This window comes from Aethalodelphis obliquidens, unplaced genomic scaffold, assembly GCF_003676395.1.
Source record: "Aethalodelphis obliquidens isolate GAN/ISIS:26980383/991018 unplaced genomic scaffold, ASM367639v1 scaffold6, whole genome shotgun sequence".
In the NCBI taxonomy this organism is placed as follows: domain Eukaryota; kingdom Metazoa; phylum Chordata; class Mammalia; order Artiodactyla; family Delphinidae; genus Aethalodelphis; species Aethalodelphis obliquidens.
This window is the reverse complement of record NW_020837950.1, coordinates 61,999,204-62,014,998: the sequence shown is the minus strand read 5'-3', so window position 1 is coordinate 62,014,998 and position 15,795 is coordinate 61,999,204. Positions and strand designations below refer to the sequence as shown.

The following is a 15,795-nucleotide window of genomic DNA, read 5'->3' as shown; positions in this document are numbered from 1 at the left end:
GTCTTCGTTTCTGTGCGAGGGCTTTCTCTAGTTGTGGCAAGCGGGGGCCACTCTTCATCGTGGTGCGCGGGCCTCTCACTATCGCGGCCTCTCTTGTTGCGGGGCACAGGCTCCAGACGCGCAGGCTCAGTTGTTGTGGCTCACGGGCCTAGTTGCTCTGCGGCATGTGGGATCTTCCCAGACCAGGGCTCAAACCCGTGTCCCCTGCATTAGCAGGCAGATTCTCAACCACTGCGCCACCAGGGAAGCCCCATGCTATCATTTGAGGTATAGTTTGTAATGAAGATTTTGGACAGGACAAAACCCTTTAGCATTGCAACTTTACTTGAAGGAGAATCTCAAATGGAGAACTAATACCAGAATACAGCAATGATAATAGAAAGGAATCAAAATGTTAAACAAATCACATTGGAATGTAATAAAAATGGTAACTTGATTGAAGGACAGTTATATTCTCCTATGTTTCTACTATCTCCAACAAGGAAGAAAGATACATTTCTTCACCAAAGTTATACTTTTTTTTTTAATTTTTATTTTTTTTGGCTGCGTTGGATCTTCATTGCTGTGCATGGGCTTTCTCTAGTTGTGGAGAGCGTGGGCTACTCTTCATTGCAGTGTGCAGGCTTCTTATTGCAGTGGCTTCTCTTGTTGTAGAGCATGGGCTCTAGGCACGTGGGCTTCAGTAGTTGCAGCATGCAGGCTCAGTAGTTGTGGCGCACGGGCTTGGTTGCTCCACGGCATGTGGGATCTTCCCGAGCCAGGGATCGAACCTGTGTCCCCTTCATTGGCAGGCGGATTCTTAACCACTGCACCACCAGGGAAGCCTCCACAGGTTCGATCCCTGGCCTGGGAAGATCCCACATGCCGTGGAGCAACTAAGCCTGTGTGCCACAACTACTGAGCCTGAGCTCTAGAGCCCGCAAGCCAAAACTACTGAGCCCATGTGCCACAACTACTGAAGCCTGCATGCCTAGAGCCCATGCTCCGAAACAAGAGAAGCCATGACAATGAGAAGCCCGTGCACTGCAACAAAGAGTAACCCCCCCTCACCGCAACTAGAGAAAGCCCGCACACAGCAACAAAGACCCAACACAGCCAAAAATAAATAAATACATGAATAGATAAATAAATTTATTTAAAAAAATATGGAAAAGTAAAATTTTTATTTTGAAACATTTTAAATCCATAGAAAAATTGAAAAAACAGTGCAATAAATACCTGATTACCCTGTCATTGTTAGCCTTTTCCACACTGCTCAAATCTTTCTACACACACACACACATACACACACACAACCACCCCTCTTTTGCCAGACTACCCAAAAGTAGGTTGCAGACACTATGGCACTTTATCCTAAACATTTTAGTCTGCAGCCTCCATCTCCCCAAAACATAGACATTCTTTTACACAGCTATGTCACTGTTACCAGAGCTAGAAATACACTACTAATTCAAAATATCGTGTACTATACAGACTATACTCATATTTTTCCAGTTGTTCCAAAAATGTACTCTACAGCTATTCTTTTTTAAACAGGATCTGATTAATGTTCAAGCATTGATCCTTATGTATTTTTAGACTCCTCCAACCTAAAACTATCCCCTGACCTTCTCTTTTGTTCTTACTAACATTGAATTCTCTGATAAGTCTAGATTAGTTTTCTGTTTTCTTTGGAACATCTCACGTTCTGAATTTGTGAACCATTTCTGGGTAGATCCTGGTCAAACATTTCTGGCAAGAAAATCCCATGGCTTATGTTGAGAACATCCCAGTGTATTCTGTCAGGAAGCATTGGATGCCAGGCCATCCCACTGTCGGGGATGCCACTCTTGACTACTTGGTTAAGAGGGTGACTGTTATATCTCTCAATTATAAAGGCTCATTTTCCATTTTCTGATTAGTGGATCAACAAAAGAGTGATACTTTGAGGACTTTTGACCAGTTATTTTAGGATTCACTGATGATCTTTGCTTTCATCCATTATTACATGGAGAGTAAATGGTGATTTTCTATCATCCCTTCAATATTTAATAGCTGTCATTAAAAGAAGAAAGATTTTTGACTGACCTTCAAGTCAAAGTCACTCAAACAAACAATTTTATTACATTTTTTTTTCAGAATCAAATTATTTACTTCTCTTAGTTCCATAACTTAGATAAGATATGAGCAAATTGGTTATTTGGAAATGTTCAGGCTTATTTTAGTGATAGTTCTTATTCATGATTATCAGTTAGATTTCTGATCTCCAGAAAATAATAATGAGTTCATTAAAACTATAATAGTAACCCAGTACTTTAAACTGATACAAGAATTCAGTGCTGTGGGATTGAATGGTGTATACCTTTTGCTGATATGTAATAATAGCAAGTCCCCTACATACAAACAAGTTCCATTCTGAGAGCGCATTCGTAAGTCCCTAGGTACCCAATAACACAATCGGCTATGTAGTACTGTACTGTAATAGGTTTATAATACTTTTCACACAAATAACACATAAAAAACAAACAAACACAAAAAAATACAACATTTTTAATCTTACAGTACAGTACCTTGAAAAGTACAGTAGTACAGTACAACAGCTGGCATACAGGGAATGGCATCGAGTGAACAGGCCAGAAGAGTTAATGACTGGAGGAGGGAGAGGAGGTAGGAGATGGCAGAGCTGAAGGATCGACAGCAATAGGAGACAGAGGGCAAGCTGCAGTTTCACTCATGCGTGACGTTGTTGGCACAGGTTCTGGTTCCTTGCTGGATTCAATTCTATCTACCCCCTTGAAAAAAACGATCCAATGATGTTCGGATAGTAGCTCTTTTTTTCTCGTCATGGATGACACGGTAGCACTGGATTGCATTCTGAACGGCTGCTGCAACCTTCATGTAATGTTCTACGTTCAGGCCCTGTGCCTCACAAGCTAACAGTTCCGCCTCAAATAAAGAGAATCCCCTTGCCATTTCCTGTTACGTGAATCTCTTCGGTTCTTCAGTTACTTCTCCTTCCTCTTGTCTCTCTTCGTCCTTTCTCTGGGTCTCCAGTTTCATCAGGTCTTCATTAGTTAGCTCCTCGTGTTGCACAGCAAGGAGTTCGATGAAGTCATCCTCTTGCAGATCTAGCTCCGGCTTCTCGCTGAGGGTCACTAAGTTGCTGAAGACCTCTTTGGACTCCTCATCCACCTTCTCAAATCCATGAAAATCGTGAACAAACTGCAGGCAAAGTTTCTTCCAAACCCCATTGATGGTGGTGGCCATAACCTCACGCCAAGCAGTAAATGTTTTTTGTGGCCTTGTAGATGTCATAGTCCTTCCAAAACTGTTGCAAGGTTGTTCCTGATTCATCAGTCACCTTTACTGCCTGACTAAAAGTGTAACGTGAATAATATTTCTTGAAAGTGGCTGTAGCTCCCTGGTCCATAAGTTGGATGAGGAACATAGTACTTGGTGGCAGATGCGCTACTTTGATGTTGGGATGAAAGTCGCTCATGAATGGGGGGTGGTCTGGAGCATTATCAAGCAGCAAAAGAATGTTCCAAGCAATAGTTCTCTACCTCCGGGATAAAGTGGTGGAAAAACCAATCCTGGAAAATGGCCTGTGTAACCCAGGCTTTGGGGTTACTCTTCCACACAACAGGAAGAGAGCCCTTGGCTATATTTTTAAGGGCTCTTGGGTTCTCTGAATGATAAACTAAGAGAGGCTTCAGGTTCATATCACCGGAAGCATTGCCACCAGACAACAGAGTTAGCTTATCCTTTGCTGCTCTATAACCTGCCATTGACTTTTCCTCCTTACTGATGTAACTTTGGTCTGGCATCCTCTTCCAGTACAGTCCTGTCTCATTCACATTAAAAACCTGCTTGGGTGAGTACGTGCCTTCATCAATAATTTCTCAAAGCGTTTCAGGAAATTCCCAGGCAGCTACCGTATCTGCACTCGCTGCCTCGCCGCTTACTTTTACGTTGTCAAGGTTGGCTGTAGCATTGAACTGATGAAACCAGCCATGACTGGCATTAAAAGATGCGCCCTTTGATTCTTCACCGTATTTCTTCTTCAAGTCTTCATAAAGTCTTTTGGCTTCCACTTGAATCAGCATTAATCTGAGTGGGACTCAACACTGATACTGATCCTGCATCTACACCCTGAGAACTTTCTCCATCTCCGTCATTTTTCCACACTTCTTTGATATTATTGTCGACATCATTGGCACATCAGACTTCATGTATTCCATGATCTCGTCCATGTTCTTAGAATCGTGCTGATGGTTGAACGATTCATGTTATAAGAATGAGCGACATCAACCATCTTTTTGCCTCGTTCCACTCTCTCAATTCTTTTCACTTCTGTTTCTGTCGTTATCACTTGGCACTTCTTAGCGGTACCAGACACATCACCGCTGCTTTTACGCTTGCTTCTGGACATCCTGGGCTTGAAATAAAGATACTGTTCTACTGTACTCTATACAGTACTGTACAGTAAAGTACACAAAAGCACAACCACTTTTAGAGGATGCACACGTGACAATGTTTGCCAGACACGTGAACTAACTTATGTGATTGGACATGCGAACGCATATTCGCATCTTTGAAAGTTTGCAACTTGAAGGTTCGTGTGTAGGGGACTTCCTGTATCTGCATTATGTATTCCAAATTTCAATATATTGATTTGCAAATACGAGCATCTGGGGTTCTGCTATTTTTCAGGTATGCGACATTACAGTATTTTTGTGGAACAGCATATACAGTGTTAAGCACTTCATATATATTATATCAGAAACTGATATATCTGGCACATAATAGATCTAATAAATGTTATTTCTCTTCTTCATTCCCTCTCTAACATTCCCAGTCATGTCACATTTAAAAAAAACATAATTTCTTTTTTGAAGACTAACAGTACGAAGTCTATTTTAGAAAATAATTTTGGAACATAAGGTGGCATTTTGTCTGTTGTGCTTGTTTTAATTATTTGAAAACATATAATGCTTATATTAGGGTAAATTTGTTAACTCTTTTTGTGTGCATATGTGAAAATGTAATGGGTACACATGCTAACGTTATCACCTGACAGGTAGGCTACGTGGTTAACATACTTGCCCTTAATCCAGGTCCAGAGTGATAATGAAAGGTCAACCCAGTCTGGAGGGGCCTTGGTCTCTCTTTGGTCCACTAACAGAGCTTGTCTGGTAACCTGTGTTGGAGCAAAGGCAAATGTTTCAGGAGGTTCCAGGGCTACGAATGTCTTAGGTCATATCAAACCTTCCTGGTGTCACTTTTATATTAATTTTGCTGAAAGTACCCAACTAAAATAGCTTCCTACAGCAAAGTTAATTTGCTGTCATCAAGTAGAGCATGTCATAATGATGACAGTTATTATCGTTTAATAGTTACTAGTTGTATATCCCACCTGTAGGAGATCTAATGGTTGTAGCTAGTTTATTTTATTTATTTGGATATACTTTATTCATTTTGTCAGTTTAGCAAATTTAAACATGCTTGATTCATAAGTTTATAGCATGCCAACAATAGCAAAATAATTGGTTCACAAAATGTTTTGCCTTTTTAAGCTGCCTCATGTCTCCCAACTTCCTATGCACAGTGATCCATAAATATAATCCATGGAAATTAAAAGATATAATACTTATTTATAGATGAATTAGTATAGTAAAAACCAATATTAGTAAACTATACCTCTGTCATATAATTTTCATGACTTTAGGAGAGAGAAAATAAAATTATGCCACAGAAAGATTTGCATGTACTGAGATAACTTTATACTACATTTTTCTTCTTTATACCTAGAGAATGGGATATTATAGAAACTGAGGAGCATTATAAGAGCCGATGGAGATCAATTAGGATTCTGTATCTTACTATGTTTCTTAGCAGTGTAGGTAAGTATTTGAAATTATACATAATTTTAAAAATTTAGATAAAATATATTTTAATGTCATTTAATTAAAATTATTTTTTTATTATGGTAAAAACCACATAACATAAAATGTACCATCTTAACCATTTCTAAGATCAGAGTTGTTAAATATCCCTACATGGTTGTGTAACCAATCTCCAGAACTTTTTTATCTTGCAAAATTGAAACTCTATACTCATTAAACAACAACTCATTTCCCCTTCCCTCAACCATCATTAACCATCATTTTGCTTTCTGTTTCTATGAACTTGGCTACTCTAGATAGTTCATATAAATGAAATCATACTTTTTTTTTATTTTTAATTTTGTGATTTTTTAATTTTGTGATTAATTTATTTTTTTTAAATTTTGTGATTTTTTTTTGTAATTTATTTTTTTTAAATTTTGTGATTAGTTTATTTCATTTAGCGTAATGTCCTCAAGGTTCATCCATGTTGTAGCATGTGTCAGAATTTCCTTCCTTTTTAAGGTTGAATAATAGTCTGTTGTATAAATTGTAGGAGAGGGAAAACTTTTCCTTTACTTTCTTAGGTTTTATAGCTAAGAAAGTAAAGGAAAGGTTTTTAATTTGGGGCCTGCAAATTAAACTGACAAAAGGCAGATCAACAGGAGAAAAGCATAAAAATTTATTTGATGTTAATATTTTTATGTGAGATACGGGGCTTCATAGAAAAGTGAAAACCCCAAAGAAAGGGTTAGACTCAGGGACTTATATACTATTTTAAAAAGGGTCTTTAATTGTGGAGAGGTGACTAGACAAAGAAAAGGGGTTAGCTTTCTAGGGATGGTAAATTGTGGGAAAGTGACTAGGAAATACATGGGGGAAACTAATGGAGGATGAGGGTTATTTGAGTAAGGTTTGTTTGTGCAGACTCATCTCAGCATTGATGCTCCATCTGCAGTGATAAGAATATTTTCTTCTTCCTGGTACTGGAAGAGCACATTTCTCAGGGGAAATTTATGCCCAGTTTTTAGGCAGAAAGGGGGAAGACAGAAAGCCCTTCTGTGTCTGCTGTTTGTTAGTTGCCTTCAGCTCAAAATAATCAATATGCCAAAGCAGCATATTTTGGGGTAGAATGTTCTGATCCCCTTCAGTATATACCACATTTTGTTTATCCATTTATCGGTTGATGAACATTTGGGTTGATTCCATATCTTGTTTCTTACAAATAGCTGCTGTGAACATGGGTGTGCAAATATCTCTTTAACATCCTGCTTTCAGTTCTTTTGGGTATATATCCAGAAGTGGAATTGCTATATCATATGATAATTCTATTGTTAACTTTTTGAGGAACTGCTATACTTTTTTCCATAGCTGCTGCTGCATTTTACATTCTAATCAACAGTCAGGGTTCAGATTTTTCCACATCCTCACCAACTCTTATTTTATGTTTGTTTGACATTAGTCATTCTAATCGGGTAGTAGCTTATTGTGACTTTGGTTTGTATCTCCTTACTCACTTACTTACTCTCCTTACTCACGTTAGGCATCTTTTCACATGCATGTTGACCATTTGTATATTTTCTTTGAAGAAATGTCTGTTCAAGTCCTTTGCCCATTTTTTAAATAAGGTTGTTTTTTGTTGTTGAGTTGTAGGAGTTCTTTATATATTCTGAATATTAATCCCTGATCAGATATATGATTTGCAAATATTTTCAACCATTCCGTGACTCTTATTCACTCTGCTGATTGTGCCCTTTTATTCACAGAAGTTTTAAATTTTGATGTAGTTTAATGTATTTGCTTTTTACTTTTGTTGCCTGTGAACCTCATTTAACTTTTATATTGACACATACCAATAGTAAAGTCCAAGAATATTAATCTGTATAGCTTGATTATTTTAACCTATTAACATTATTTCTGAAAATATATTTACTGAAAAAGTTAACCTTTATGAGGAAAAAAATTTTTAATATTAAGAACTGTAATTATGTTAAAAATGGTAAGGAATGAAAATATATAGGAATTCTCAACACTGTGATAGTTTATAAAGGAATGTTTTAGGGAATCAATTTTTTTTCCAATCGTGGACTCTAAGTCCATAGGCAATAATTTTACAAATGGTTTCTTTCCTGAGATGGATTTAGTGAAGGTCATTTCACTAAGTTGTTTTCCATATCCTTTCCATTTATCCCAGGTCACCCTCTTGTTCTCTCTCTCTCGCCAGTCTTCTTTATGATTCAATATTGAGCAAAAATAGACTTTAAATAAAGCTAAAACTAAAGAAAAGTACAAAATAAAGGATATTTTCAACAGTTTTTTGGATTGTATATCTATTATTATGCTTTCCACAAATATCAGGAAAAAATGTTGATTCAAATTGGCTTGAACAGTAATTTGTATTTTCTTATAAGATATCCATAGTGGGACAACTCCAGGTGAAGTTCACTGGCTCTGCTTCTGAATAAGTTTTTTGGTTTTGCTCTCTTCTACATACTGCCTTCATTCTTAGGCTATAGGAGGGATGCAGCAGCAGTTCCACGTGTCACATCCTTCCACAGTAATTTTTATTGATTGAAAGGGACTTATTTTTTAAACCTCCAAAGAGACGAGGAGTCCTTTCTTGGAGGTCCCAAAGTAGACCTCCCCTTATTTCTCACTGGTCAGAATTGGGTTACCTGTTAATTTCTAAACCCATCATCAGCTGGGATAGTGAGATCTAATCAGGATCTACCCTCTGGAATTTGGAGTGGACACAGTGTCCTCTAAAGCCTGTGGCTTTGTGGAGGAGTGATGGATACCTCAATACAACCAGGATTCTATCAGAGAGGAGGAAGGGGGCAAATGAATGCTGTGTAGGTAACAATCTCTGCAACAGATTGTTTTTTTATTTAAAGCATTTCTAATTTTTGTACTCATTTATCTAAAATATAAGTAATAATTTCAAATTTAACAGCAAAAAATTTTTTAACTTTAGATTTTAATTGGCATGTGAAACATTTTACCTGTTTACAAGTTTCTTGATTGTGAGATAGTAGTCTTATTTTCAAACATTAGTTGATTCTTTTCATCAAGTCAATGTGTTAATTCAAAATACACTAAGATGAAACTAATAATTAAATTATTTTTTAAAACAGACTTTTAAAAAGGAATGTAGTACTGATAGTGCAACAACATAGATGAACCTTGAAAGCATTATGCAAAGAAAGAAGCCAGACACAAAAGACCACGTATTGTGTGGTTCTATTCATGTGAAAGTCCAGAATAGGAAAATCTATAGAGACAGAAAGTAGATTAGTGGTTGCTTAGGGCTGTTGGGGAAATGATAGAGGATAGAAGAGTATAGCTAAAGGGTCCAGGGTTTCTTTTTGAGGTGACTAAAATATTCTAAAATTGACTGTAGTCATGGTTGCACATATCTGGCACGCTAAGAACCATTGAATTGTACACTTTAAATGGGTGAATTCATTGTGAATTATATCTTAATAGAGCTGCTTTTTTAAAAATAGCCTTGATAGAATTGTGCTTGGATGTGCCTAATATTTAAAATCTACAAATAACATTGGAGTTTATCATTACAGTTCTCAAGCAATAAAAGCTAGCAGAGATAAATTTCTTTTAAGGTATGCCCATCTTGAGAAATTCTGGTTCTTTATAGCCACTGCCCCCTTTAAAGATCATTTTCCTTCTTCTTAGTCCTCCCTACAGTGAATTATCTCTCCCAAACAACACAGATTAGAAGTCTAGCAATTCCTCTATAACAAAGTAGCCTTACCTCCATTCATTTCTGCTATAAAAACTTAACAAAACTCTCAGTAATTTTCTTTTCTTTTTTTAAAAAATAAATTTATTTATTTTTGGCTGCGTTGGTTCTTCGTTTCTGTGCATGGGCTTTCTCTAGTTGCGGTGAGCAGGGGCTACTCTTCGTTGCAGTGCGCGGGCTTCTCATTGCAGTGGCTTCTCTTGCTGCGGAGCATGGGCTCTAGGTGCACAGGTTTCAGTAGTTTTGGCTCGTGGGCTCTAGAGCGCAGGCTCAGTAGTTGTGGCGCACGGGCTTAGTTGCTCCACGGCATGTGGGATCCTTCCAGACCAGGACTCGAACCTGTGTCCCCTGCATTGGCAGGCAGATTCTTAAACACTCTGCCACCAGGGAAGTTCCAGTAATTTTCATTTACAGTAAAGACACGTGAATAAGGAGAAATAGGTCCTCTGCTTTTATTATGTTAATTGTGGTGAGGGACTATAATTATATATATGTTTTCCAGCCTTTAATATTTATTTTCCTTCTGATAAATAAAACTCCATTGCTTAATAAATTAGACATTTGTGGTTATAAATTTGTAAATTCATAATGATGTTTTAAAATCCATGCTATAGTTCAAAAATTTGTATCTATAGTGATGAAATTATTATAAGTATAAATAACAGAATTTGCCTCTTCACAGGATTTTCTATTGTGTTAATGTCAATATGGCCATATCTCCAAAAGGTTTGTGCACTTTATTCGTCTCTTATGTAGCTGTAGTAGTAATAACTCTTATGTAGTTTCTAGAGAATCTCTTTGGTATTCAGAGTTAATCTTTACTAAAATAACTTGAGATAATAATTCTTCAAAAGAGGCTTATAAGTAAGGTGACTGTATGCTTGATTGTGCAAACCAGAGCACTCTTGGAGTGAAAAGATTGCTTTAGCAGGATTATATCCAGACAATTGCAGGCAAATGTAGATGTATGGTCACCTACTTATTAGCCACTTTCCCATTCCATCCATACCCCTTCCCTAATAAAAAGGAAACTAAGCTAGACATAGTCTGAATTCCTATAATGTATAAATGATATTGCTATAGAATAACTTGATGCTTTCTGATAGAATAATTTGGGTTGTCAGGTGACATTGTGAAAAGAATAGACAATACATGTGTTTTGATGCTGTGGTTACTACATGGGAAGGAGGGAGTGACAAGAAGATGCAAGTTTGGTGGGTACTCTAACATCAATTGATCATCAGTTGATGATCAAGTCCTGTCAATTCTACCTTTTTAAAAAATATATTTGACATATAACTGTCAGTTCTGTCTTAAAATTCCAGTAATGAATTTATTAAAAATCAGTATTTAAGGTAGAGACATAATTAATCTATAATAATATTTCAGTTAAGGTTCTTGAAGGAGTTCCTCTGTGCTTCCTAACTCCTCTTCACTCCTTAACCTGCTACAATCTGATTAACTCCTCTGCTACCCTGCAACTGCTCTTGATGAGGTCTCCAATGACTTAATCGCTCACCAAATAGTAGATACTTTTCAGTCCTTACTTTAGGTGACATTTGGGTAGTGTTTGACATTGTTGTCCTCTCTTTGCTTCTTGAAACTCTCTTAGCTTCCATGACATTACTCTTAACTCTTTATTCTTAAATTATTTTGTGTATTTTTCTTTATCAACTTGCCCCTTATATTTTGGTTTTCTCCAGAGGAGAGAGAGAGAGAGAGAAAGAGACAGAGAGAGAGAGAGAGAGAGAGAGAGAGAGAGAGTGTGTGTGTGTGTGTGTGTGTGTGTGTGTGTTTCAGCCTAGATACTGAGCCTTGGCCAATATTAGATCTATAGCCAGTAATTTATTATATCATGTACTTGGATGAACCTAAGGTCCTCAGATCTTTACACTTTTTCCTCCTTTTTTTTCTGGAGTGCTTTCCTTCTCTCCATCTCTCCTTTCCTCTGCCATTCCCTTCCTCCCCTTCTTCTCCACTATTTTTTATTAATTCTTCAAGGCTTTGATCCAATGTCACCTCCTCTGAAAAGCCTTTTCTTACTGTCCCTCAACCCAGTTTGCATTAGAAGGTTTTCCTATGTGCTTCCATATCCCTTTATCATTAATACTTATCATTGAGTGTTGTAACAGCGTTTAAAAATTATACCTATTATATAAGAAATTTATTGACATCTTATATTTCATTTTAGATTTTTTAGTTTTTATAATTTTTTTTTCTTTTTCTTTTTTTTTTTTTGCGGTACGCGGGCCTCTAACTGTTGTGGCGTCTCCCGTTGCGGAGCACAGGCTCCGGACGCGCAGGCTCAGTGGCCATGGCTCATGGGCCCAGCTGTTCCGCGGCATGTGGGATCTTCCCGGACCGGGGCACAGAACTCGTGTGCCCCGCATCGGCAGGCGGACTCTCAACCACTGCGCCACCAGGGAAGCCCAGTTTTTATAATTTTTAACTTAAAAATCCTATTTTCTTATGCTATCTTTTAAAAGAAATATAGGAAAAAAATACACATTTTACTTTTTAGTGATTTAGTGCCACATTTTCACTGCCATTTTCAAAATTAATTTAAACTAATTAAAAATTTATTTTACATGAAGTCATTACTCATGACACTAAAAATTCTTTCCATACTGGCAGAATTATTAGAATTGGAACAGAATATTTAACAATTCTGGAGCAATATCTTCTGTGCTAAAATATGTATTTCAACGTATAAAAACTCTTGATTTCTATGGTCCCTGTATCTAGTTTGTTTAACCTCAAAATTCTCAAAAGAAAGGTATTTACAAAATTAGGTCTACTCAGCATAATAAGTTGAATTTTGAAAAGGTACACTCCTTTCTCCAGATATTTGTAATCTCTTCAAAGGTAAATTTATTGAGGGCACATGAACATATCACTAGTTCTTTGGCAATACAAGCATAACATTTTCACCAAAAACCTTGTGAGTTAATTTTCTCAAGTTATTTCATAATAATATAGCTCATTGTGTGCCAGGCACAATACTAAATCTTTCATCTAAATCATCTTTTAATCTTCATAACAACTCTGTGAGGTGGTCATTATCACTCCTGTTTAACAGATAAAGGAACTCAGACTAGAGCAGTTAGGTAGCTTGCCCAAGATCACACAGCTAGAAAATGGTAGAATCAAGCCTATCTGAAACCAAAATCTGACTCTACAGTGCTATGTTACCTACTGTCTTAAGATTTTTCATTCTTTTTTTAAAATGTTATTTGTTTATTTATTTTATTGAAGTATAGTTGATTTACAATGTTTCAGGTGTATAGCAAAGTGATTCAATTATACACACACACACACACACACACACACACATTCTTTTTCTGATTCGTTTCCATTATAGGTTTTTACAAGCTACTGAATATAGTTCCCTGTGCTATACAGTAGGTCATTGCTGTTTATCAAAATTTTCATTTTTAATTGAAGACTACTATCTCTTTTACGATAATGTGTTACCAAATATTACTTAGCTTAAAAGTCATCTGTGAGAAAGATAAAAAGCTAGGCCCAACCACCCCTCTAAAACCCCCAAACAGTAAGTTATCTGTCTGAAAGGAATTTGGCACTGCTGTGAATCGCTGACTTGTGCTTCTGGCCCTTGGCTGATAGACAGCTATCAGCCCAGTGATTCCGTAGCCTGTGTTGCCCAGAGTTGTGATTGATTTCCAGGAAAACTCATATTCTTAAACCCAGATTTTGAATTGGAATGATAGGTTATCTGTAGGCCCAGGGACATAGTGGGACTACTCATGCATGTTACAATAAAATATAATAATAAAACTGACATATCAGTAAAAACAAAATACCAAGAAATATTAATTTTTTATGTATAGGTAACATTCATTTAGTGCATACTATAGGCAGACATGACCCTAGGCACTATACATGTCTTGGCTTAAATAATTCTCATAACAACTCTGTGAAGTTACCCCCATTTGACAGATAAAGAATTAAAGCATGCTGTTTTTTTTCCTCAGCTACTCAAAAATGTAGGATTTTTCAGAATCAGTTAAGTAGAACCTGGTTTGGAAACTCCTTGATGGCAAGAACTGTGTTTATTCAATTTGTATTCATATAGCCTCGCACAGGTTTTGTCGCAGAGAAGGCTTTAGTGACTGTTAATTGGATGAATAAGCAATAATCTATAAGTAAATAGTTGAGGAGGCTTGGAACACATCTCAGCTCCCATAGTGAAGCATTACGAGTTCTAGAACTTTGACTTTGTCAATATCATTAACATGTTTAGAGAAGAATGTTTTGAAATTCAGTACTACGCACTGTGGGCTTTTTTTTAAAGAGAAGAGATGGATCTAACTTTCACTGAAGTTTGTGCAAAACCAAACAAGTTTACAGATAATTACCATACAATATGAGTGGGTAAAAGTCTTAAGAGCTTGATGTGTGAGTGTGTGTGCGTGTTCACAGGGGAGAGGGAGCTAGAGGGAGAGGGAGAGAGGCAGAGAGGCAGAGAGAGACAGAAGGAGTGGGGGCTGGGGGAGAGAGAGACATACACACAGACTGACACAGACAGACAGACATGGGGGTTAGGGAGATGTTGCTGATCCAGTCTAAAGAGATCCTGGAAGATTTCCCAAAAGCAGTTATATCTGAGCTGAGTTTGGAAGGCCTACAGAAACTGGTCACCAGAAGGGGCAGTCTGGGCCACGGAGTAGGAGTTTCCTGATGGAAGGGGCAGTTGAGGATCCTATGCAAAGGCCTGGAAACAAAGAGCTTGACTCATTTTGGAAACTTCAAAAAGTTCTGTGTGGCTGGAAGTTAGAACTGGGGGGAGGGAGCATGCAGAGAGATGAAGTTAGAGAGAGACAATGACCAGCTTGTGAGCTAGTTTTACATAATAAGTAGTTTAGACTTTATCCTGAAAACAATATGATAGAGATCGTTAGAGATGGCCAGAGGATTGGAAACAACATGCTGTTATTACTATAAGAGAGAGAGAAACACACAGGAGCACAGATAACAGTTCAATTACTGAACTGATACCTTCTGTTGTAGTATAGAACCTGTATCTTCCAAACCATTTTACTTTCCTGTTACAATTCTAGCAGAATTCTAGCAGATTCCAGTTTTCCAGTCATTGTAAAGAACAGTATCCAATAAAAATAGCAAATGTTAAAATTGTTAGAGCCATCTTCAAGAGTCAGCTCACTTCTGTCCATGAAACGGACACTTGACTATTATGATCAATTGATATCCTGAGAAGACACTTTTATCCTTTTGCTTTCAAACCACTAGACATTTAATATTAAAATTGTTTTCATTGCTTTTTTGAAAATTAATTTTTAAATTTATATGACATGAAGTCATTATACTTATTCACTCTTATTTCTCATCCCACACAAACAGAAATGTACCTAAATATCTTCATTTTAAGCTTTTTAAAAATATCTTTGGAAGAGAAAAGGCCATGGTTTTCCTTATTAAGTTGTTCTACCACTTAACCTATATATGTTTAAACTTATGTCCTAAAATTTAATGGCTCTTATTTTTCCAAATTATTATATAACCTACCATATTTTTAAAAACCCCATCTGTTGATTTATTCCATAGTCCCTTTTGTAAGCTAAAATTTTCTGTTTTCTGAAAGTATTTTCTGAGTTGTAGTCATTTGGTTTTAACCTCAGTATTAATGATATATAAATCCTCTTTGGTAGAATCCTGGATTGTCTATGCTGAAAGGAAGAATTAGTAGTAGGTTTAATGAGAGAAATTTTATTATTGTCTTTAAACATTTGATTATTGTGCCCAGTTAAAAAAAATAGATTCACAGTGCTAATGGTTGTTTAGTTTATAGAGTAGCATAAGGTAAATAATTGTATTTACTTTACAAGAATTAAAGAATGGCATATTATTTTTATGATGTTATTATTAGGTATATAATGTGATTTTTTTAACAAGATTTTTATGACAGAATCTCTATAATTGTTCTAAAAGATGAAGTTTCCTAAACATTTTTCCTTGTGTATAGTGAATTTTTAACACATTTAATTGTAATGTCAGAAGTTTGAATTCCTTACTGTAAGTAATGGTGTTATAAAACTTATGTGTTAGAATTATTGTTTTTATTTTTTTAATAAGAAATGTTACATGGTCAGAAAAAATGTATTTGGATTTTTAACTTTACTTTTCTCGGAT

General features: G+C 36.5%; 1 protein-coding gene across 8 annotated transcripts in view; it reads left to right on the top strand.

The window, feature by feature from the left end:
* Positions 1 to 15,795, top strand: part of MFSD8 (major facilitator superfamily domain containing 8) — a 41,870-nt gene that overhangs the window by 3,579 nt on the left and 22,496 nt on the right. For 6 of the 8 annotated variants that reach the window (XR_003432279.1, XM_027103686.1, XM_027103680.1 and 3 more), the window contains exons 2-3: positions 5,791 to 5,882; positions 10,307 to 10,350. Coding sequence is in view for 6 of the 8 variants with exons in the window: in XM_027103686.1 (XP_026959487.1) it covers positions 5,791 to 5,882; positions 10,307 to 10,350 (136 nt within the window). In the remaining 2 variants the exon portion in view is untranslated. Of the gene's footprint in view, positions 1 to 5,790; positions 5,883 to 10,306; positions 10,351 to 10,748; positions 10,839 to 15,795 lie in introns of those variants that run through there. The other 2 variants (XM_027103683.1, XM_027103684.1) reach the window with 2 other exon arrangements.